This window comes from Gobius niger (genome assembly GCF_951799975.1).
Source record: "Gobius niger genome assembly, chromosome: 15".
NCBI lineage: Eukaryota > Metazoa > Chordata > Actinopteri > Gobiiformes > Gobiidae > Gobius > Gobius niger.
In genome coordinates, this window is record NC_136866.1 from 23,276,280 (window position 1) to 23,296,571 (window position 20,292).

The window sequence follows — 20,292 nt, forward strand, 5'->3', positions numbered from 1 at the left end:
ATAAAGTGACACGTGGCATAAGTACATTTATGAATAAGTGTGAAGAACTACACATTTCGACAAGCAAAGGCAATTCGAATCTATGTTTAAGGATATTATAGCTTAAATAATTTTCTATAAATATAATTAATGCAGGCAAAAGCGGTATTGTGATATTCAACTGCCCATAAATACATAAACAATGAAGAATGCTTACAAATCTAATGCTAGCTTCATGCTAGATGCTAATGGCTAGCTTTGAGTGCGGACAGTTAGCAAGTCTGCTAGAGTTCAGGAAATTCCAGCTACCATGGAGATCCGCCATCTTTGCAGCTGTTAGCATACATTTCCATTGACTAACATTAGCTAAAAACAATATAAAAAGTGGAGAAAAAGCCATGGAACAACTCCGTTAGCAGCTGAGTTACTGCTGGTAAATATATCTAACTCAGTGTTTTAATGTGAACATTAACTCTAGTATTTTAACTTTTAAAATCTCCATTAGTTTACAATTGCTGCTAATCCCATAATACTTAGCGATATGAAATCACATTCCCAAACTCTATACTTTTCAGAGTCCATTAGCCTGCTCAGTATATTTTCCCTTTATAATTCTGCTTAAAAACTGAAATTAGATACATTTAGCTTTAGTCATTTATCACAATAAGGCTCCATACTTTTCTCTATTTCCCCGATAATATTAACGCGACAACTGGACAACCACAGAAACACGTAATCAAGACTTACATAATATTTCTATGTAAGAGACAAAAACAAAAATGGTTAAATAATATGCAAACCCGCTGATACCCACATCGGAAACCCCTAATGGCTGGTGTAGACACACAAGAAAAATATATTGTAGACATCATTGTTAAACAAAATGTAAAAACCTTTTATTGTTTGCTCAAAATATTTTCTGTTTAAAAAAAGGTCTTGAAAAAAATCATAAGGCCGACACGAGGAAACATATTTACATCAGTCCTAATAGTTGAATGACATATAAAACACATAGAATTAATAATAAAAAACACTTAACTGATGTTTAGGACTGCAGCAGATGAGACTCTTTTAAACTTTGAAGCAGATGTGATTTAGTTGGTATATATTGACAGTTCGGTTCCCTGTATTGACATTGCATATTGTGTCCTTGGGCAAGACACTTGAGTTGGTGTGACTGTGAATGATTGGTGGTGGTCACAAAGGCTCTTAGCGCATATGATGCATTGATTTTACATAGCGTTTTTCTGGCCACTCAAAGATGCATTACATTGCATTATTCATTCACCCCATACTTGGAAGTGGTAAGCTACTATTGTAGCCACAGCTGCCCTGGAGTCTGCGCCATCAGCCCCTCCACCCACCACCAACCACTCACTCACACAATACATTCACCCAGGCTTCCTGGTGTTCCCAAACGGTCTAACATCCAAGTGCCAACCAGGCCCTTCCCTGCTTAGCTTCTGAGATCTGATGGGATTGGGTATAGCAAATGCAGTATATGCCTGCCACATCTGTCTGATCACCTTAACTACTAGCACCAGAGAAGGACAGAGGGGTGAAGGGTCTACTCTAAAAGTATAAAACTAATGCATTTCTATCATTACACTTGTGCTGTATTTTGAACAAAAGTCGCTCCAGTGAGGACAGCGATTTGGCTGACTCTCCTCATTCTTGACCTCCCGTGAGTTTGTGGAATAGTTCTTCGTCTAGAGTTTCGTTCTGGTCCTTGGATCTTGTGGAGAGAAAAATATATCCTCCGATGAACTCGTGGACCACCTTACAGTCACAGCTAACGCAGCAGAATGCTATCGTCACGTTCTGGTCGAATTCTATGGTCACCTGTAATGACAAGAATAACAAGAGATTCACAATGAAGCTTTGTTTGCTTTAGGGAGGGCTGGTTGAACAATCACCATAAATTTGATATCTTAAAGCACTACACTAGAGAGGGGATAGAAATATATAATGCTAAACCAATACTGACACACGCCTGGAGGAAATGTTTGCAGATGTCTGACTACAGCAGAAGCAGGTTTTACAGCTTAGATCTGGTGGAAACTGGAAACTGTTCTTGGCAGAAGACACTATCATCTGATTAAATTAAGCCTTCGACATTTGCTATTCAAATTGCATTTCCATTTTATTAATAGTTATGTTCATGCCATGTTCTAAAATTGTATGTAATATTAACAATAAACTAGCTCACATCCTGCCACACAAGCTCTCGCTGCTCTCACAGTTCTTCTGAAATGAATTGCAGATGGCACATTCTCCACTCACCTGTCTGATTTCCCAGTTGACGTTCCACTGCTTCATGTTGGCGAACCTCCATGTTGTGACAGGCAACCCGGTGGACATGTCGATACGAATCATCCGGTTGTAGGAGATGCCCAGGATTTCATCTTTCCTGCAGCCTTTAAATCTAAAACACGTACAAGCGTAAAAATATTATTTCGCGACAAACTGAGCAGATGGTGTGCAGATGTTCGGACGGGTGACTGAATGGAGGAAAAAAAAATAATTTATTGGTTTCAGAGTCTAGAATGAGTTTGGTTTCCCCTATCACGAAAGTAATCGAAAATATATACATGCCTTTTAGTCATGTGACTTTTGTTGTTGGTGGCCATTTTGAATACTGAAGTAGAACTATGTAGTACTACAACATGTAACAATATCTCCACTCAGTATATAAAATGATTGACAGTGGCATTATAATGTACTCAAGAAGATAACAGTAAAAACACGGTCCCAGAGAAGCACGTTTATGTGAGTCAATGTTTAAGCTGCTCAAGATGTTAGCATGCTACCGGTTAGCATTTAGCTTCAACAGCTCAGTTCTGAACTCTCCAAGAGAAAGCCCTGAACCACACTTTAAACATCTAGCCTAGGATACAACATGTGACAGATGCTAACCGGTAGCATGCTAACGTCCTGAGCAGCTTAAACACTGACTCAGACTGAGACTCTGTTGACATGACCAACTGTAAAAATCACAGAGAAAGGCTTTCTTTTTCCTCTTTGATGTGTTAATTTAGGTTTGAGGAGTGAAACAGATCTTAATAAATCCTGCTGTAGCTCGACAGACAGAGCTGCTACTTCTGTGCCACATTTGCTGCTTATATCACATAAACGTGCATCTCCGGGGCCTTTTTTAAATTTATCTTCTTGAGCAATGATTACAAGTACATAAAAATGCCTCTGTTAATCAGTTGTCTTTCATTTTCATCCTGAGTGGAGATATTGTTACATGTTGTAGTACTGCATAATTCTACTTCGATAATCAAAATGGCCGCCGGAACTATGCATTGGAAATGCATGTATACCTGACAATGTAGTAGTTGATGCCAAACTCTGGGAGGGACTGCCAGGCCTGAATGAAGCGCATCTTGGCGTCCATCAGCGACAGACGTGCAATATTTTGATGGGCCTCCAATAGTCGTGTCGTTAGCTTCAAAACAATCAGAAAATGCAATTTCAGATAAGCTGCAAAGAGACCTCTCTAAAGGCAAAACACAGGCATACACACCTGTTTAGTTTTGTGCTTTTTGGCGTAACGTGGAGAAACAAAGCATTCGGCGTTCATATCCATGGATTCCACATCAGGCGCTTCTTGACCAGGAGGAGGCGCTAGACTCTTCATTTGTAAAAAAGACTGAATGTTCTTCACTTCTGACTTGTAGGAGCTGTACGCCATGGTCTTGCCTTTTGAGGCCAGAATGCAGGCAGCTTTCCACTTTGCATACTGTGTTTCCTGGAAAAAAAAACAGAGAAAGAATAATCACTAATATTATTAACAATAGAAAATGGCCAAATGGCAAGTTAATCAGTCACTTTTTCTGGCCACTTGCTTTTGAGGAAGACAACATTGTGCGCATAAAGATACCAAAAGGCAAAAAATAAAATGTGGCTTTCATTTAATCAGGAAAGTCTCACTGAGATTCAAACTCTCTTTTCTGGAAAGTCCTGTAACCAGAGATGACCCTGTTGTACATGTTTTTAGTGGTAAGGGAAACAGGAGCAGCAAGGAGAAACCTCTGCCATCGTAGATACAGCGAGAACATGGAAACTTAACACAGGAAGGCCCACCCCAATAAAACCAGAGACCTTCCTGAAGTGGGGCGAAAGTGCAAACTAACACGCCACAGCACTGTTTTATAAAAATAAATAAATAAAAGTCATTGTTTGTTAGCTAAGACTACACTATAGGACTACTTGCTCACATGTTTGACATATTTACTTTATGTCTCAGGGGCAGTTACTTACATTGTCACAGCGAATGTAAACCTCATTCATCCCATCGGCCACTGGCAGCAGGAGCTTAATGCCAAACTTCTTGTCTGTCACATTAACATCAGGCACGACTTCACAGCCTGCAACAGTAGAGCAAAATGCAGAGAATTCAACAGCTCTGTTTCTGCAGGTGTTTTATGTGAGCCTTATGTAAGTGTTGAATGGCCTCTCTTCCTTTTATCATTTATTTATCAGACTACTTTGGGTTTTTCTGCTCTTTGTTGTATGGCATGGTTTTTGTTCTGATTTATAGAAATATAAGTAACCTAATAAGGTTGCCTAAAACCTTCATTCCTTCCTTCCTTCTTTCCTTTCTCTCTTCATTCTTCCTTCATTCTTCCTTCCTTCCTTCCTTGCTTCCTTCCATCCTTCCTTCCTTTCTTACCTTCTTTCTTTCTTTCTTTCTTTCTTTCTTCGTTCCCTCCATCCTTCCTTTCTTTCTTCCTCTCTTCCTTCATTCCTTTCTTTGTTCTTCCTTCATCCCTCCTTCCTTCCTTCTTTTCTTTCTTTCTTCATACGTTCCTTCCTTCCTTTCTTCCTTCCTTCTTTCCTTTCTTTGTTCTTCCTTTCATCCCTCCTTCCTTCCTTCCTTCCTTCCTTCCTTTCTTTCTTTCTTTCTTTCTTTCTTTCTTTCTTTCTTTCTTTCTTTCTTTCTTTCTTTCTTTCTTTCTTTCTTTCTTTCTTTCTTCCTTACCTTCTTTCTTGCTTCGTTCCCTCCTTCTTTCCTTGCTTCCTTCCTTCCTTCCTTCCTTTTTTATGGTTTTATTCAATAGTAAAGATTGGCTTGTTCCCCTACTATAATCGCATGGTCGACAGATGATCACATTCTCTGACCTCGTAAATGCAGCTGGTCAATGGGTTCTCCCTGCGATGCTTCTTTGTTCTTGAAGTAAGAGATGGTCGTGTCTTTAAACACAAACCAGTATTCTTTGTAGGGCCTGAGCGTCAGTCTTTTAGGCCTGGAAAATGTATCAAGAAAAATTAATATCGACATTATTGAATAGTGCATAATAAATCTTGATTTGAGATTGATGGTGAGACACTGCAGGTGAACAGGAAGAGATGTATTGATTTGAAACTTTTGCTGTAGATTGTTAACATACATATGAGGAAATCAGATTCATCTGGAGAGTAAAAATAACTAATGACAAGACTAAGTATAAGTCTACATGAGCTACAGAAGTGAGATCTTGTTGCAATAAAGTACTAAAAACCTAATTTTGAGTTTTGCAACATCAATACTTGCGAATGGATACGCCTGGGAAACACAGTGTGGCGATGTTGGTTCCTGACAAAATCCGAATAATCTCACATATTTTTTTCAGCCACGTGTCATGCCTTAAAATGATTTACCTAAAAAGCCGGAGGGTGTCAGCCAGCTCTGGTATGTCCGTGATGTCTTCCTGTAAACGGGACAAACAAGAGTAATCCTGTAGCGCTGAAACACATTATTATTTCGTGGCCGACTCACCGGCCTTTGTTACAAAACAGCTGTCTCACAGTAACAAACCAGGGTCCTGAATACGTAGAGTAGAAATGTGTTTACCAGGATCCTGTCAGAAAGGCCTCCCTCCAGCGTGACCTCCAAGTTGGACAAGGCCGCCTCCACTTCGTCAATTTCTGGCTCGTCCGAGTTGTCCTGGGGCTCACTGGTCATGGTCAGCTTACAAATGTGATACTGGGAAAACACAAGAGTAAGAAATATGTTTTGATGGCAGCTCTGTTTGATGGAATAAAAGCTTTAATTTCATTTTTTCACTATGCCATGCCTAGTGCCATCTTTGTTCTCTTTCCAAGCAAAGCAGTTGGATGGCATTGAACTTTTCTTCACAGCACAGTTTTAATACATTAATGGGATGGAAAAGGCATAGTCACTAACTGATAAATATTGTTTAATCTCTTTACCCCCACCTGAACCGGGCACATTTTCTCCAGTTCGACTTTAACCAAATCTAAAAGGTTGCAGGCCAGTGCAATGCCTCTTTTGAAAGCTAAGACCTACAAAACTGATGTAAATGGGTCTTTGTCCTTGTGTTGTTGCCGTGTTGTCGTCACTTATTAGACATTCTTTTTTGTCACATTTTTCACACTTTTTCAGTCTCTTTGTCAACAATTTTTTTTCACCACATTGTAATCTTTTTTCTGTCAGACTTTTGTCTCTTTTTGACCCATTTTTGTCTTTTTCATCCCATTTTTGTTCCATTTTTGTCTCTTTTTTGTCCCATTTTTTACCACTTGTTCGTCCAATTTTTGTCTCTTTTTTGTCCCATTTTTGCCACTTTTTTGGCCCAATTTTGTCTCTCTTTCGTCTCTTTTGTGTGAAATTTTTGCTACTTTTTTGGTCCATTTTGTCTCTTTTTCATCCAATTTTTTTCTCTTGTTTGTCCCATTTTTACCACTTTTTTGTCCCATTTTCATCTCTTCTTCAACCCATTTTTGTCTCTTATTTGTCCCATTTTTGCCACATTTTCATCACATTTTGTCTCTTTTTTGTTGTGTTTTCATCCTCATTTTCATCACTTTTTTGCTTTAGATTTGGGTAAAGCCAAACTGGAGAAAATGTGCTCGGTTCAGAGGATAAAACAAACCTACAGCACACAAAGAACTTTCTCACTTTTTTCCAATTCTGAAACATGAAACAAACGTCTTCTCTAAAGTTTCCCACAAACCTTTGTAGAAAAATGAAACTCCTACAAAACGGTGAGCCCGGCAGCAACACTCACAAATGAAATGCTTTGTATACCGGGAGGTTTGGATATCATTACATCCCCACAACATCATGTTTTTAGTATCAAACTGCTGCTGGGGCAGGTTTGAAATGATAAGGTTATGCGTGGTATGAGTCATCGAGATCGTGGTGTTAGGTTTTTGGTGCCAGACTTTTTGCTCGAGTGTAGGTGAGTGCAACACTAAATCTCCTTATGAATCAGAGATGTTCTGAATCACACTGGAATAGCTGCAGATTGGCTGGTACAATAACTACAGTAGAGAAAAATGTCAATGTCTCCTTGTAACTTTTATCGGACATTATTTGTGCAGCCCTTAAGAAATGTTAAAATGTACTTATGTCCCTCATGTCAAGCCATTTTTATTAACACCTCGTCACCCGACCACTATGGACTTTTGGGGTCCGATAACGCTATATAGGGGTTGACCTGGCCGATATTTTGGCCGATATAAGTCATCTGATTTGATGTAATTTTTGTTTTAATCTATAATAGCCTATTGTGAAACATCTATTACTATAGTAAAGGTTTCAATCATAGAAATATATCTATTAGAGGTCGACCGATGTGGGTTTTTCTAAAGCCGATGCTGATCTGCACCACTGATATCTTTAGCCATATTTTAAAAAAATGTCTCGTCTATAATCCTGTGTATGATGCTTTTAACATGTTGAACTGTGACAGCAGGGGGCGCTGTATATTCATGTTTTGGTGGTACTTGTTTGAAAGACAAAAAACATAACCATCCAAAACATAAAAGGGTAAGTCTCTGTCTCTTATGATTCTGAAATGATACGCAAAAGTCCACAACATAAAACATATAAAATAGGTGCACAAACTTGTGACCGATTTTCACCGCAATGTTTCTCCGCTCCGCCAAGGAAGTCTCTATCACTTTCGAGTCCACAGATCAGCCATTTAATCAGTTTTAGAGACATCGGTCGACAGCCGATATAGAAAATACCAATATCGGCGCCAATATAATTGGCCAGGCCCTACTTGATAGACTAAAATATTTCATCATAATTTAGTCAAAGTGATATTTCTAAAATAAATCAGAGTTTAGTAGATTATTTTGTAAAATGTTGGCAGGATCGTCGAAGTAGAGGGTACATGGAGTGTGAATTACTGACTCAAAGAGACAAAAAAGACAAAAAACGTCGGGAACCACTGTTGAAGTGGACCAGTGGTTCCCAAAGTGGGGTATGGAGCCCCCTGGGGGGCTTAAGAAGCACTAGAGGGGGTCTCCTAAAGTATGTCTACAAAACATAAATTTAAAAAAAATATATATTTGAATATACATTTATTTGAGGGGGGCTGCAAGAGATTCTCGGATCAATAACTGGGCCGCGATGTCCTGTACTTTGGGAAAGGATGTAGTTGACAATTTATATCGACAACATCCACCACCAGTGAGTAACGCGCATTTTTCCTAACTGTTCACTATCTCTCCATCCCTGCACTCCAGCCCCCTCTTCATGCTCTGGCAAGTCTGAGCATGGAGTTAAATATCACTTGTCTCACTGATAAATTAGATATCTCAAAACTTCCACATCATTTACATGGTATTTTATTGCCCACATTACTTTTGCCTTGGTTGCATAATCACGATTTACAATAATAGCTTCTTGATTCATTCTGAATAGCAGAAAACCAGGTCTGTAAGTTAATAAAGATATCTATAGGTTTGAATGAGAAGCCAGTTTGTTTCCCCCGTCTGCTTTAATGGCCCTGAACCTACTTTTACTCATTTTCCAAACAGAAAACAGGAGCGAGTTAAGTTTCAATCATTAGTTTTGGTCCAAATGTATTCCTACACATAACACATGATGATGATGAACATACATTTGGATACTCACCTGTAACGAAGCAAACATCAGCATTTCCTCCTCTGTGCAGTCTATTTCTTCGAGCAGGATGGACCAGCGGGCCTGTTCGTAAAGCTGGGTAATCCTCACCGCATCATACTTAAACAGGAATATGTATATTTTCAAAAGTGATAAGGATTAAAGCTTTCCTCCAAAGCAATTAAAAATCTGGCTCTTACCTTAGGATTAAGATCAAAGAAAACATTGTACTTAAAGCGCAGGTAAATCTTGTCATCCTCGAAAACCTCTTGCTCCATCAGTGAACGAGAAGAATCGAGCCATCTGGAAATTACACAACACAATTAAAGAAGCCGCATGATGCACCATTGCATATCAGAAAAGGCTTTAAAATGAGAGTTGATCATCTAAAGCAGACGTAGTAGTAGCAGCGTTGGAAGCGTCATCCGTGATTCCTTTATATGATAAAAAATTGCAACAATTCAACAATATTTTTTGGCCCGCAAATCACTAAATATGATCATGTGACCCAGTTCTCCATATCTTCGGAGTGACGAAAACAAAATAAATATAACAAAGTAATGTCTCAAAGCTCTTCACTGTGGTCATCATTCCAAAGAAAAAGTGTCTGCACCAGTCGGAGCCGGGATTTGAACCACTGTCCTTTGGATCAGTTTGGACAAATGAGGGTTAGCGATTCGAATCCCACACATGCACACTGTCGCTGTGTCCTTGGGCAAGACGCTTCACCCACCTTGCTTCCAGTGTCTTTGTACATTGGTGTATAAATGACAGTGTGAAGGGGTGACTGGTTCCTTGAGTGCCCAATGAATTGGCTTGGGTACCGTTAAACGATGCCAGTATGGTATTGAAAAAAAAGGTTTTGGTTCTACTGCAGGAGGGTCCAAACTTTTTTTCATTGAGGGCCTCATATTGAAGTGTATGCAGGCCACAGATTCAAGTCAATGTAGTGAAACATTCACCCGGGTGCATTTTAGAGAGGTTAAACTCGTGCCCCACGCCTTAGTTTAGTCTGGGAACCACAATGCCAGCTCTGTCTTACAATAAAATATTAGTTTTTGAGGTTTTAATTGTGTGGAATAATGAAACTGGCAGTAAGTACTATCTCTAGAGATGTGTTCCAAATCAACAAGAAGTCTGAGGGCCACCAAAAATTGGTCTGAGGGCCGCATTTGGCCCCCAGGCCACACTTTGGGTACCGAAAAACCTTTTGATGCTGTTGGTCCATCAAAGGAAGTGACATGGTTGTTTCAGCTCAAATAAATGATTTGTTTTCCCATTTTCCCCCAGATGCTTTCCATATATTTTTTCCCTATTTTGTTTTATTTTTTTATTTTCCTCCAATGTTTGCCCCATTTTTTCTTCTCATTTCTTATTACTAATAGTTTCCCTATTCCCGCCTATTTTGCAAATGTTTCCCAATTTCCCCTCCTTATTTTTGCCCCATTCATTTATACACATTTTTTTCTCATTTTTGCCCCACTTTACTTTTTCTGAACCCGATATTGTACATTTACAGATCTTCCACACATTATTGTTCTATTTTAGTATAAGCATCGGAAAAGTATCATTCTGGTATCGGTATCGAATAAAATGTAACAGTGCCCAACTCTGCAAATGAAGGTAGAAAAGCACTATATTAATGTTGCCCAATACCAGTAATGTTGAGCTCTGACAACACCAAAATATTACATACATATATCTTTCCGCCTCAAAATGAATCAAATACTAACCCAGAGTTGATGGTTGCCTTTTCCACCAGCGAAAGTGGCTGGAAAATTTTGGCCAGCTCGGCGGGGGGCAGGTTTGGCTGGCTTTCGGCGAGAGGATTGTCTCCAAACCAGAGACTCGTTGCCGACAGAGGCATCCCGTTCTCTGGGTCGTATGTGGCAGTCATAGTTTTGTACATCGGGCCTGGTGGAGGAAAGATGTTTAAGCAATAAGTAAAACACAAAATATAGTTCTTCAAGAAGTTACGTTGTCACGATGTTTTTCCCAATTGGAAGAAAAGTAATTTTAGCAAAGTTGACCAATGTGCTGGAGGAAACAACATGTCTGGGTTGACGTGACTTTAGTTTCTAATAAGTCTAAGAGCTGCGTTCCAAAATATACTCACTGGGTCACACTGACATTGAACACAAAAATCTCATGAGGAGATTGAAGTTTACTGACATTGCACGCGTCATTGAGTTTCTAATTTCAGACGACGAGACACCAAACAGGAAAAGGCTAAGCCGCTGCCTCGATTCACTGTTCCTCACTTTTATGATTGTGTATCTTCTGTCTTTCATAAGCTTGGGTACATGAGGCGGAAAAGCTTTTAGAGTTAAAGGGATATTTCAGGATTTTTGACATAGGGCCTCATTTCCTAGTTATTCAGAGTGTTGCTGATTTCTGGAGATATTTTTTTTGTAATTCATGCAGTTCTTATATTTGAAGAGTTTCGTGGCGCTAGGCTAGAGCAAGGCTAGCGCATTTCTATGGTATCAGCTAGCCTGCATTAAAAACAGTCTGACCCGCTCCACAGTGCACCTGAGGCAAATCACTTATAACACCAGACTAACCATATAAATGTCTGTGTCAATAGAATAATTTTAACCATTTTGCATTTAAAAAAACGTATATTTGAGCAGCATCAGCTTCATGGTTGTATAAGCTACGCAGCGGCGGAGTGATCTGCGGGAAAATAGTCCCTCAAAATGCGATCATTCATGTGATGCAAGGTCTGTTATATTCCAAAAATTATTCTGTCGACACAGACATTTATATGGTTAGTCTGGTGTTATAAGTGATTTGCCTCAGGTGCTCTGTGGAGCGGGTCAGACTGTTTTTAATGCAGGCTAGCTGATACCATAGACATGCACTAGCCTAGCACTAGCCTAGCGCCCCAAAACTCTTCAAATATAAGAACTGCATAAGAATTACACAAAAAAAAATATCTCCAGAAATCAGCAACACTCTGGATAATTAGGAAATGAGGCCCTATGTCAAAAATCCTGAAATATCCCTTTAAGATAGAAAGACAGGGAGATAAAAACAAATCAGTTTTTGCCAGTCCTAAATCAAATGGTCAGAAATTAAAAATGATTGATAGAAAAGCTAAAATGATAGGAACAAAAGTAAAAAATCGGGTAAGATGGAGATGCATACTCTTTGAAACTTTCCTTGACACTGAAACAAAGCTTGTTCAATGTTTAATTTCCCTGTGAAGACTAAATTATTAAACAATCTTTTACATTTCAAAGTCAGACACTTCACTCGGCGAGTCCTTTGAATTACAGGCACTATTTCTCAATGTTCTCAAAAAAGTTTGACGATTTTAGTGGTTTATCCAACTCCGCATTGCAGGTCAGAAGTGTTTAAAAATGCATTCCCGACTATACCTGTGCCTCCGGCCCCTCGGCTCAGCAGATCGATGTCCCATAGGTCTTCCAGGGCTGAGTTTTTGTCTTTTTTCTTCTTTTTCTTGTCTTCGGGAGGCTTCAGGAGGGACAGCTCTTCTGCTCTTCTGATGTCTGAAAACACAGGAATACAGCTTCATCCACCAGGCTGTTGGCAAGCTGAACTCTCTCCCTTCCCTGCCCTCTTTCTTCCACAATGCATTCACAAACTTGCCCCTCAAAGACACTGAACTCTAACGCAATTAAATTAGGATGAAAATCACGATGACTCACTCAGAATTTGGCAAATCTCGGTCACGGCTTTGAAGACCACGCTGGAGAAGCTCACGGTCATGCGCACCGTCTTCATGTTGGGGAGCAGGAGTAGCAGGGGCTTGTGCTGTGGGGTGTAGCGCAGGTGGGCATCGGCCTAAAGCACAAAATACAGTAACAAAACACGTTATGAAGCTCATTATTGCATTCACTCAGAAACTGTCAGGTCTGTTTGGCGTTTCCTCCAGAGCGGCACTAATTGCCACCGTCACCATGGTGTCTACAAATGACATGCAACTGTCTCAGACCTGTTCCTGATTCTTATTTACATCTGTGTTTTGTTCCTGAATCAAGGGAAGTAAAATGTTGTGCTTTTTAATGCCATTTAATGCCAAAATAGTATATTTTGAAAGCTACAACGCAAATATGGCCTTACTTCCTTTCTTAAAATTTGCAAGCACTGCATTGAACAGGAATGTGAGGGAATTTGGAAACAATGGGCAACTTTTGGGCAGAAAGTTGTGTACAATTTGAGCCATAACTGTTCTCCAATGTGTTTTAGAGTGATCTGCGAGAAAATAGTCCCTCAAAATGCGATCATTAGACCAAAATATTTGCATTTCTGAAGAACTTAAACATTAAAATTGTTTGAGAAATGTCATTATTTTCCAATAAATTCTGATTCAATGCCAGTTTGAATCAAATTAAATGTATTTTAATCACATTTAAAGGAGCTATACCTTCCTTTTTTTTTTTTTTAATTATGGAATTAAATTTGTTTTGTCTTCCTTAAGTGTATTGTAAACTCAGACATGTGTGGGGAAAACACTGTAGATCTAATTATAAAGCATTTGTATCAATTTCATGAACTAGCATTCTTGTGAAAGTGACCATGAAAAGAACCTGCCAGTTGTGAAATGTGCCTAAAACATGTCCCTGTGAAGAAGTGCAAATATGTTAGGAAGATTAGGGATGAGTTTGTACCCCCACCAACATTTCAATTTAGTGGCTTCCTCTTTCAATGTTTGAGATGAAAAAAATCAGGTATAGAGCCTTTAAGATTATGGCACAGTTTTCATACTTTTTAACCTCTTAACCCCATCTTACCCAAGTGCATTTTCTCCAGTTCACATTTACCCATAGATATAATAAATATAGATGATTACCTACTTAGCCCCATTCCTGGTAAAATCCAGAGTCGTCTGTGAAACACACATGGCTGCTCAATCTCCTCATACGCAGCCTGTTCCTTACAGGGCAAAAAGGCGGGAAGCCTCCACAGAGCCCCAGAGCTTGATTGACAGGCTCTGGAGACAGTCAATGCACTGAAAAGGCTTCTACTATTTCGGGCTGATGTACAAAAACCTGCGTGGTTAAAAATATTTCACCCGGCCCAGCATTGTCACATGGGTCGTAGTGATTTGTAGAAAAAACAAAACTCTTTGGAGCCAGGCTTTAAAGCCGTTCTGGGGAGGTCTGAAGTCCCATTAGGATCCTGTCTATCAAGTGTCTTCTGGAGTCGCCCCTGGCCACCAGGGGGTGGTATTACAGCAATGTCAGCTCCCCACCATAAGGACCACAGAGAAGCACGTTCCTCGCCCATTGCATTTACCCAAATCTAAAAGTTCACAGCCAATAGTCAGTTTTTTTGTCATGTTTTCATCTTTGTTTTAGTCACTTTTTCATTGCTTTTTGTCACTTTTTCTAATTGATGATGATCTTTTTTTTATCATGTTTTTGTTGCTCTTTTTTTTCCGTTTTTGTTGCTATTTTGACGCTTTTTCAAGAAGATTTTCTTCGGGTAATGCCAAAAATGGAGGAAAGAGGATAATGCCCCACAGAAACACTATGGGAAAAACTTTATTGAAACAGATTTAACATTTTCTGTTTAACAAACCTTACCCCCTTGACAGTTGCATGTACTGTAATAACTTTAATCATGTTCAACACCTAAACTTATGTAACAAGTAAACCTTTATTTATAATCACAATCTGCACATCACAAAAATCACCATGGTAACAGTCACCAAGATGCTGCGTGTTTATGTGCTCTTTCTCATTCCCCTGATTTAGCAAGCCGAGATACTGACTCAATCACCCTATTTCTTCTCTCTTACTAATACCACTTCCTGGAATCAGTAAATGTAAGACCTAATTATAGTGTGAAACATACTGTATCTTAGCTTCTTGCGTTATGGACATTGAGTCACCCACTATTGCAATAATGTTAATGCTGGATATAAAACGGTATATTGCGCAGACCTATCCTAAACTATAACATTCCAAAATCCAATCACCATCTACTGTACAAACCCTATTACCTGAATGCCATACTTGTCCAAGGTCCAGTGAGTTTTGAGGAGCCAGCACTTTCTTTGTTCCCACCACAGGGCGTGATCTGACCAGTCCTGGGGAGCCCCTGTAAGCACATTTTAATAGTAACGCAATTCCCCCTTTTTATGACTGTTCAAAGTCAATTAAAACACTAACTTTACAAGGCCGTATGAGGGGGGATTACATGCATCATTAACAACAATTAGATCCTCAACCCTGTTCTGGCAAAGTGGTGTTGAACTTGGTTTTATGTGGTTGCTATGACGCCAATGAAAAAGTGACGAGCTATTTACTCATCTATCAAGTCTCGTAATGTGATGAAGTTGCTATGGAGACAAATTGTACGGATCATCTTTATTTTAAACCTTTAATTAACAGATAAATAATTGTCAGCAAAGATAGCAACGTCTTTCCTTTTCTATCAGAGGTTGGGATGAAAGGGAACAACAAAAGGATCTGCTCTTGGCTGAACTTTGGACTCTAGGGTTAGTCGAGTAGTAAAACAAAGACGCCACGTGGGAAAAAGCCTGGCAAACATGGGTGTGGCATATGAGCAAACGTCTAAAGGAGCGCACAATCACCCTGGGACGAGAAGCTGTGACCCAAATATGACTTAGACCTCAAAAATGGTTGAACATGCATTAAAGTGAGAGTCTGTAAGTTTAAATATTTCACAAATTTAATAGATTGTGTATAATTGACCGCCTGGGTCTGAAATTTAAGGTAACATACTTTTTTTTCTACAGTCCCTCCCTTTGTTGATTTCAGCAACTAATCAGAATCCGCGGGGTACCACTTTGACCAATAAGACGAGCTTGTCCTGTGAACCGGCTTGTCAGGTCCAGTCAGGAGAGAAGGGGGAGGGGCCTGATTGTTTACTTTTGAAAATTCGGTTCCTGCGCTACTCATTTTGCAAACTAGGAAGGCCTTTACTTTCAGATTTCACTCTATCTCTCCTTACTTTGCAAACTTACAGACTATGACTTTAAATAAGCCAAAAAAGCAATTTAATTATGGTAACCCAATAACAGTAATTTTAACAGACTAGAGTAGTGATTCTATACTTTTTCTGTACATTAGTATTAGAAGAAATGTTTTCTGTAGAGATGCACATTCTGCTCAATTTTATTAATAGATTACTTGGTTGCTTTATCAAACGATTGTCAATTTACTGTTAACCACCGGCTTAGTGGTTCTCCACAAGTTGAGAACCACTGGCTTAAAGTGACAGTCTGTAAGTCTAAATGCATAATAAATATAATAGAATGCATTTAATTGTCCTTCTTGGCTTCAATTGGAATGTAAAAGCAACATAAAATGCCATAATCCCAGCGACAAATCACTCTTTCAGGATTATTGAACCAATGAGAGGAACTTTCAAAGGGAACGAGGAGGGGATTTCAGGTCCAAACAGGAGGTGGGTGGGAGCTAGATCTTTTGCTTTTCAAAATTCCCCTCACTCCCTCTGCTCATATTGCAATCTCACAGACTTCTACTTAAAAGACGGCCACATTTCACATTTGTAACCCATTCTATTGTTGAGATTTGCAGGGCATTAGAATGTATTGTATTGCGCCCACTCCCCAGCCCTGTTAAATACCGCTATATCCAAGTATAAACGTCGTTGTGACTTACTGATCTTTTCGACCAGCTTGAGCATGAGGCCGCCGATGTGCAGGTCGCCTTTCACCCTGATCTTGAATTTCATGGACTCCATTTTTCCCTCCTTGACGTCGACTTGAAGCGACAGCTCCCAGGACGTGTCTCCGTACTCTGAGATCATGGCTCTGCAACACAACAAAAAACTTTTAATATTATTTACTTTTACATCATCTTTAACTGTTTCTTTATCACTACGTTGAGTTTTTGAGCAGCAAAATGAATTGCAATCAGATTGAAAAAGCTATTCTAAAGGTCCCAGTGAGAAAATCGTAAAGGCCTAAAATATAATATATTCTATGCTAATGGTTCCCAATCTTTTTTGTCTTGCGGACCCCTTGGACCCTTTAGTGGATCTCTATGCATCACCTCCCTCAACATTTGCTGCAGCTCATTTAGAAAGCAGTCACTTAAAAGGACTGTAAGTAAAAAGGCAATGTTGTGCTCAAAATAAACCTAAAGGACTCCAAAAACGATACGCTTTACTGAAAAAATATTGCTAGTCCTTTCCGATGGTGTCCCCGTGCCCCTGTTTGGGAACCACTGCTTTATATAACAAGTACAGTGAGAGGAAAAAGTATGTGAACGCTTTGGAATTCCTCACATTCCTGCCTAAATTGGTCATGAAATGTGGTCTGATCTTCATTAAAATCACACGAATGAGTAAACAGTATCTGCTTAAACTAATACCTCCCAAACAATACATGTTATCATATTTTTAATGGCCAACATTCACAGAATAGGACAGGACAGCGTGGGATAAGTAAGTGAACCCTTGCATTAAAAGGCTGGCTGACCCGTCTTTTGTAGCAATAACTGTGTTTTCTGTAGATACAACGATCAGGATGAATCTTGGACCATTCCCCTTTCAAAACTGTTGCAGTTCAGCAAGATTCCAGGGTTCACTTACTTATTCCACGCTGTCCTGTCAATGTTTACATGGTATGGCCAATAAAAATATGATAACATGTAATTGTTTAGGTGGTATTAGTTTAAGCAGACACTGTTTACTCCTTCTTGTAATTTTAATAAAGATCAGAGCACATTTTATGACCAGTTAAGGCAGACATATGAGAAATTCCAAAGCGTTCACATACATTTTCCTCCCATTGTAATCTGTCTCTATGTTGTACTTCATAAATCTCGCTTCCTCTATCATTCAGACCTCTGCAAACATAAACTGCTTGTTGTTCTTTGATTAGTTAGTAACCAGTTAATGTTCAATATTTTCTGAAGAGTTGATGCTCCTGAATCTTAAATAATCCATTTATTTTCCCCAAACCATACAACTCTTGCTTGGTAGCCCTTGGTTTCTTTCCTCCAGTCCCCAACATTATATCTATGTTAATATAAGAGACGGCAATAAACAAAGGCCACAACAAACAGGAATTGGGGAAGTAACATCATTCACATTCAGTGTTGTCCCCTGTAAACTTTTGGCTTCTTTACTTATAAAAGAAAAAATCTGCCTGAACCAAAACTGAAATAATCCTTATTATTGTTGCTGGGAGATGACTACCCTCAGTGGTGGGTCCCTGTGGGGAAAACCCACTTTTGCAATGTCCTTCCTTTCTAATGGATATTTTATTACTAATCTGTTGCAACTAATGAGTCATGATACGGCTCCATCATCTTCATCATAAAGTATGAGTGAGTGAACACGCAAGGAGACAGAGGATCAGAAGATTACGTAAAACACACACATTTTAGTGCTAATGATTAGGGGGCGAGTTGTTTTGTAGACTTTGGGTTGGAAAAGTCTTAACCCGAGAACACTGTCGCTCAAATTCATAACACCATCACTAACGCCGGTGATTTTTACCCGAGACGATACAACCGATAAAAAGTACTTGTCATTAAAATATATCAAAACATGACAATACATGACACAATTTGAATGGGTATCAATGACCAGCTGACTAAAATAACTATACTCACTTGCTGGGAGGCCAGAGACACCGAACTCTGCGACTGGAGCAAAGCTGTAGTCCTGAATGTCAATCTTGAAAGGGGGCAAGATTGCCTGATTAAATACACTAACCCTACCCTACCTTCTATCACTATTGCCGGGTGAAAATCACCCAAGCATGTGCCTGCAGGAAAAAGTGTGTTTTGGATTAGGAAAACACCCAGGCCATCAAAGATGTCAAAGACAATGCTGAAGACTCAGATAAACGCAGCATCATGAAAATCACATAAATGTATTTGCTTGGATGAAAAACACCCGGCAATAGTGTTCTAGGGTTAAAAACGGCTGAACTAAACAAACACATAGGGAAAATATGTGAAAATATTGCGATTGTAGCTGCACTTAAACTAAGATTCACTCCCTAATTACTCATTCTCAAAAGAGCTAGTATGAATCAAAAGCACATTGGTTACTGAAAAGGTTTGATACATAACAAGAGACTGATTGATTAAGCGGGACAAAGGAGAGTCAGGTCTCGCAGTAATAAAGAGTGGATGGTGAAGGGAGGGCTCAGGTCTGGAATGCATGACGAGCCGGGACACGAATCTGGAGCAGCAAAGACCACGCAAAAAACAACAGTCTTCGAATCCCCACGTCCCAAAATGAAGTGAGCACATAACACGGTTAAAATCTTGGGATAGGCCATTCTTATTCGTGCTGTCGGTTATTCACTGAGCGTACATAACATGTAGCTGGGAGGCGTGTTGAAGAGACTGCTTCTAAATAACACAGCTTCAGGCTACAGAAAGTAGTCTGAGTTTGACAAGAGAACATTTACAATTTCTGTTCCTACTAAATGTGCACAACAACTCTGTCATTTTTGTCACAAATGATGTTCAAACTAAAAGACTATGGGGACAGCCTGCATAAAAGTACTGCAGTGGTCTCAACTTTGAGCCACTAATATGAACATGTAGGTTAACTATTTTTGAACAATCAACATCAATGATAAGGCAGATTATTTACCTTTTCTGAATTTTTATACAATATTAGCCTAACCTTAAATACACATGTAGTACTAGAAAACCCGTATGCTGTAGTAGTAAGTAATAAGTTATATATAACAGAAACAACAAGAACAGACAAAAATAATGTAATAATAGCAATAGCAGCATGAGATATACTCAATAAAACTGCTAATCTAACAGGGGTAATGACGTGGTTATTGATAAGACATGGCTAACACTTTTATTGTTGATCTGTAAAGTAAACATGTAAAAATAGTCTTACCTTGCTTTCAAAGGCCTAACTCAGATATCCAAATCCTTTATAGTATTTATTTGGAAGTAGAAGTGCGGCTCGGGACAAAAACACACCCAGCTCGCAGGTTACCCTCCCAGGGCAGCTTCAGGTGGGACTCCTGGCCCGTCTGGCGGAAGTGGGAGGAGCTAAGCAGGAAGCGCGTGAGTACACCGCTGTATTACCGCCGAAAGATGCTACTTTCTTTACTAAGATTTGTAGCAACTTTTAAGGCGCGCGTGAATAAGTTATTGTCATATTTCAGGCCATTTTGTCGACGTGGTAGAGTTGGAAAGTTGTAAAAACAAGCTAAATGGACATCCTGCTTGTTTAAACACGTGATGAGAGCAATATTCTACATGTACGAATGAATACCGTAAAGATGAAAGATTAACTTACATTTTATTATTCTCACCTGCATTTCCATTATGTTTTCACAATAATGATATATACATGTGTCACGTTCATAACACTAAACGCCATGTATTATTATGTTTATTTACAAGGCTGCATGATAGAAGTAGTTGTATTAATTTTTGTTATCGGTTCATTTGCTTTACAGACGCTGATGTGGTTTGCAAAGATGAGTGTCA

General features: G+C 39.2%; 1 protein-coding gene across 1 annotated transcript; it reads right to left on the reverse strand.

The window, feature by feature from the left end:
* Positions 1-1,601: 1,601 nt before the first annotated feature.
* fermt1 (FERM domain containing kindlin 1) lies at positions 1,602-19,698 on the reverse strand. Its single transcript, XM_079572873.1, has 16 exons — positions 19,691-19,698; positions 16,468-16,619; positions 14,820-14,917; positions 12,520-12,655; positions 12,229-12,360; positions 10,579-10,759; positions 9,046-9,148; positions 8,858-8,965; positions 5,819-5,950; positions 5,626-5,675; positions 5,107-5,231; positions 4,246-4,352; positions 3,509-3,733; positions 3,306-3,430; positions 2,263-2,404; positions 1,602-1,821 (listed from the first exon to the last, which is right to left on the reverse strand). The coding sequence occupies exons 2-16, from the start codon at positions 16,613-16,615 to the stop codon at positions 1,648-1,650; spliced, it is 1,986 nt and encodes a 661-aa protein (XP_079428999.1). The 5' UTR covers positions 16,616-16,619; positions 19,691-19,698; the 3' UTR covers positions 1,602-1,647.
* Positions 19,699-20,292: the final 594 nt, after the last annotated feature.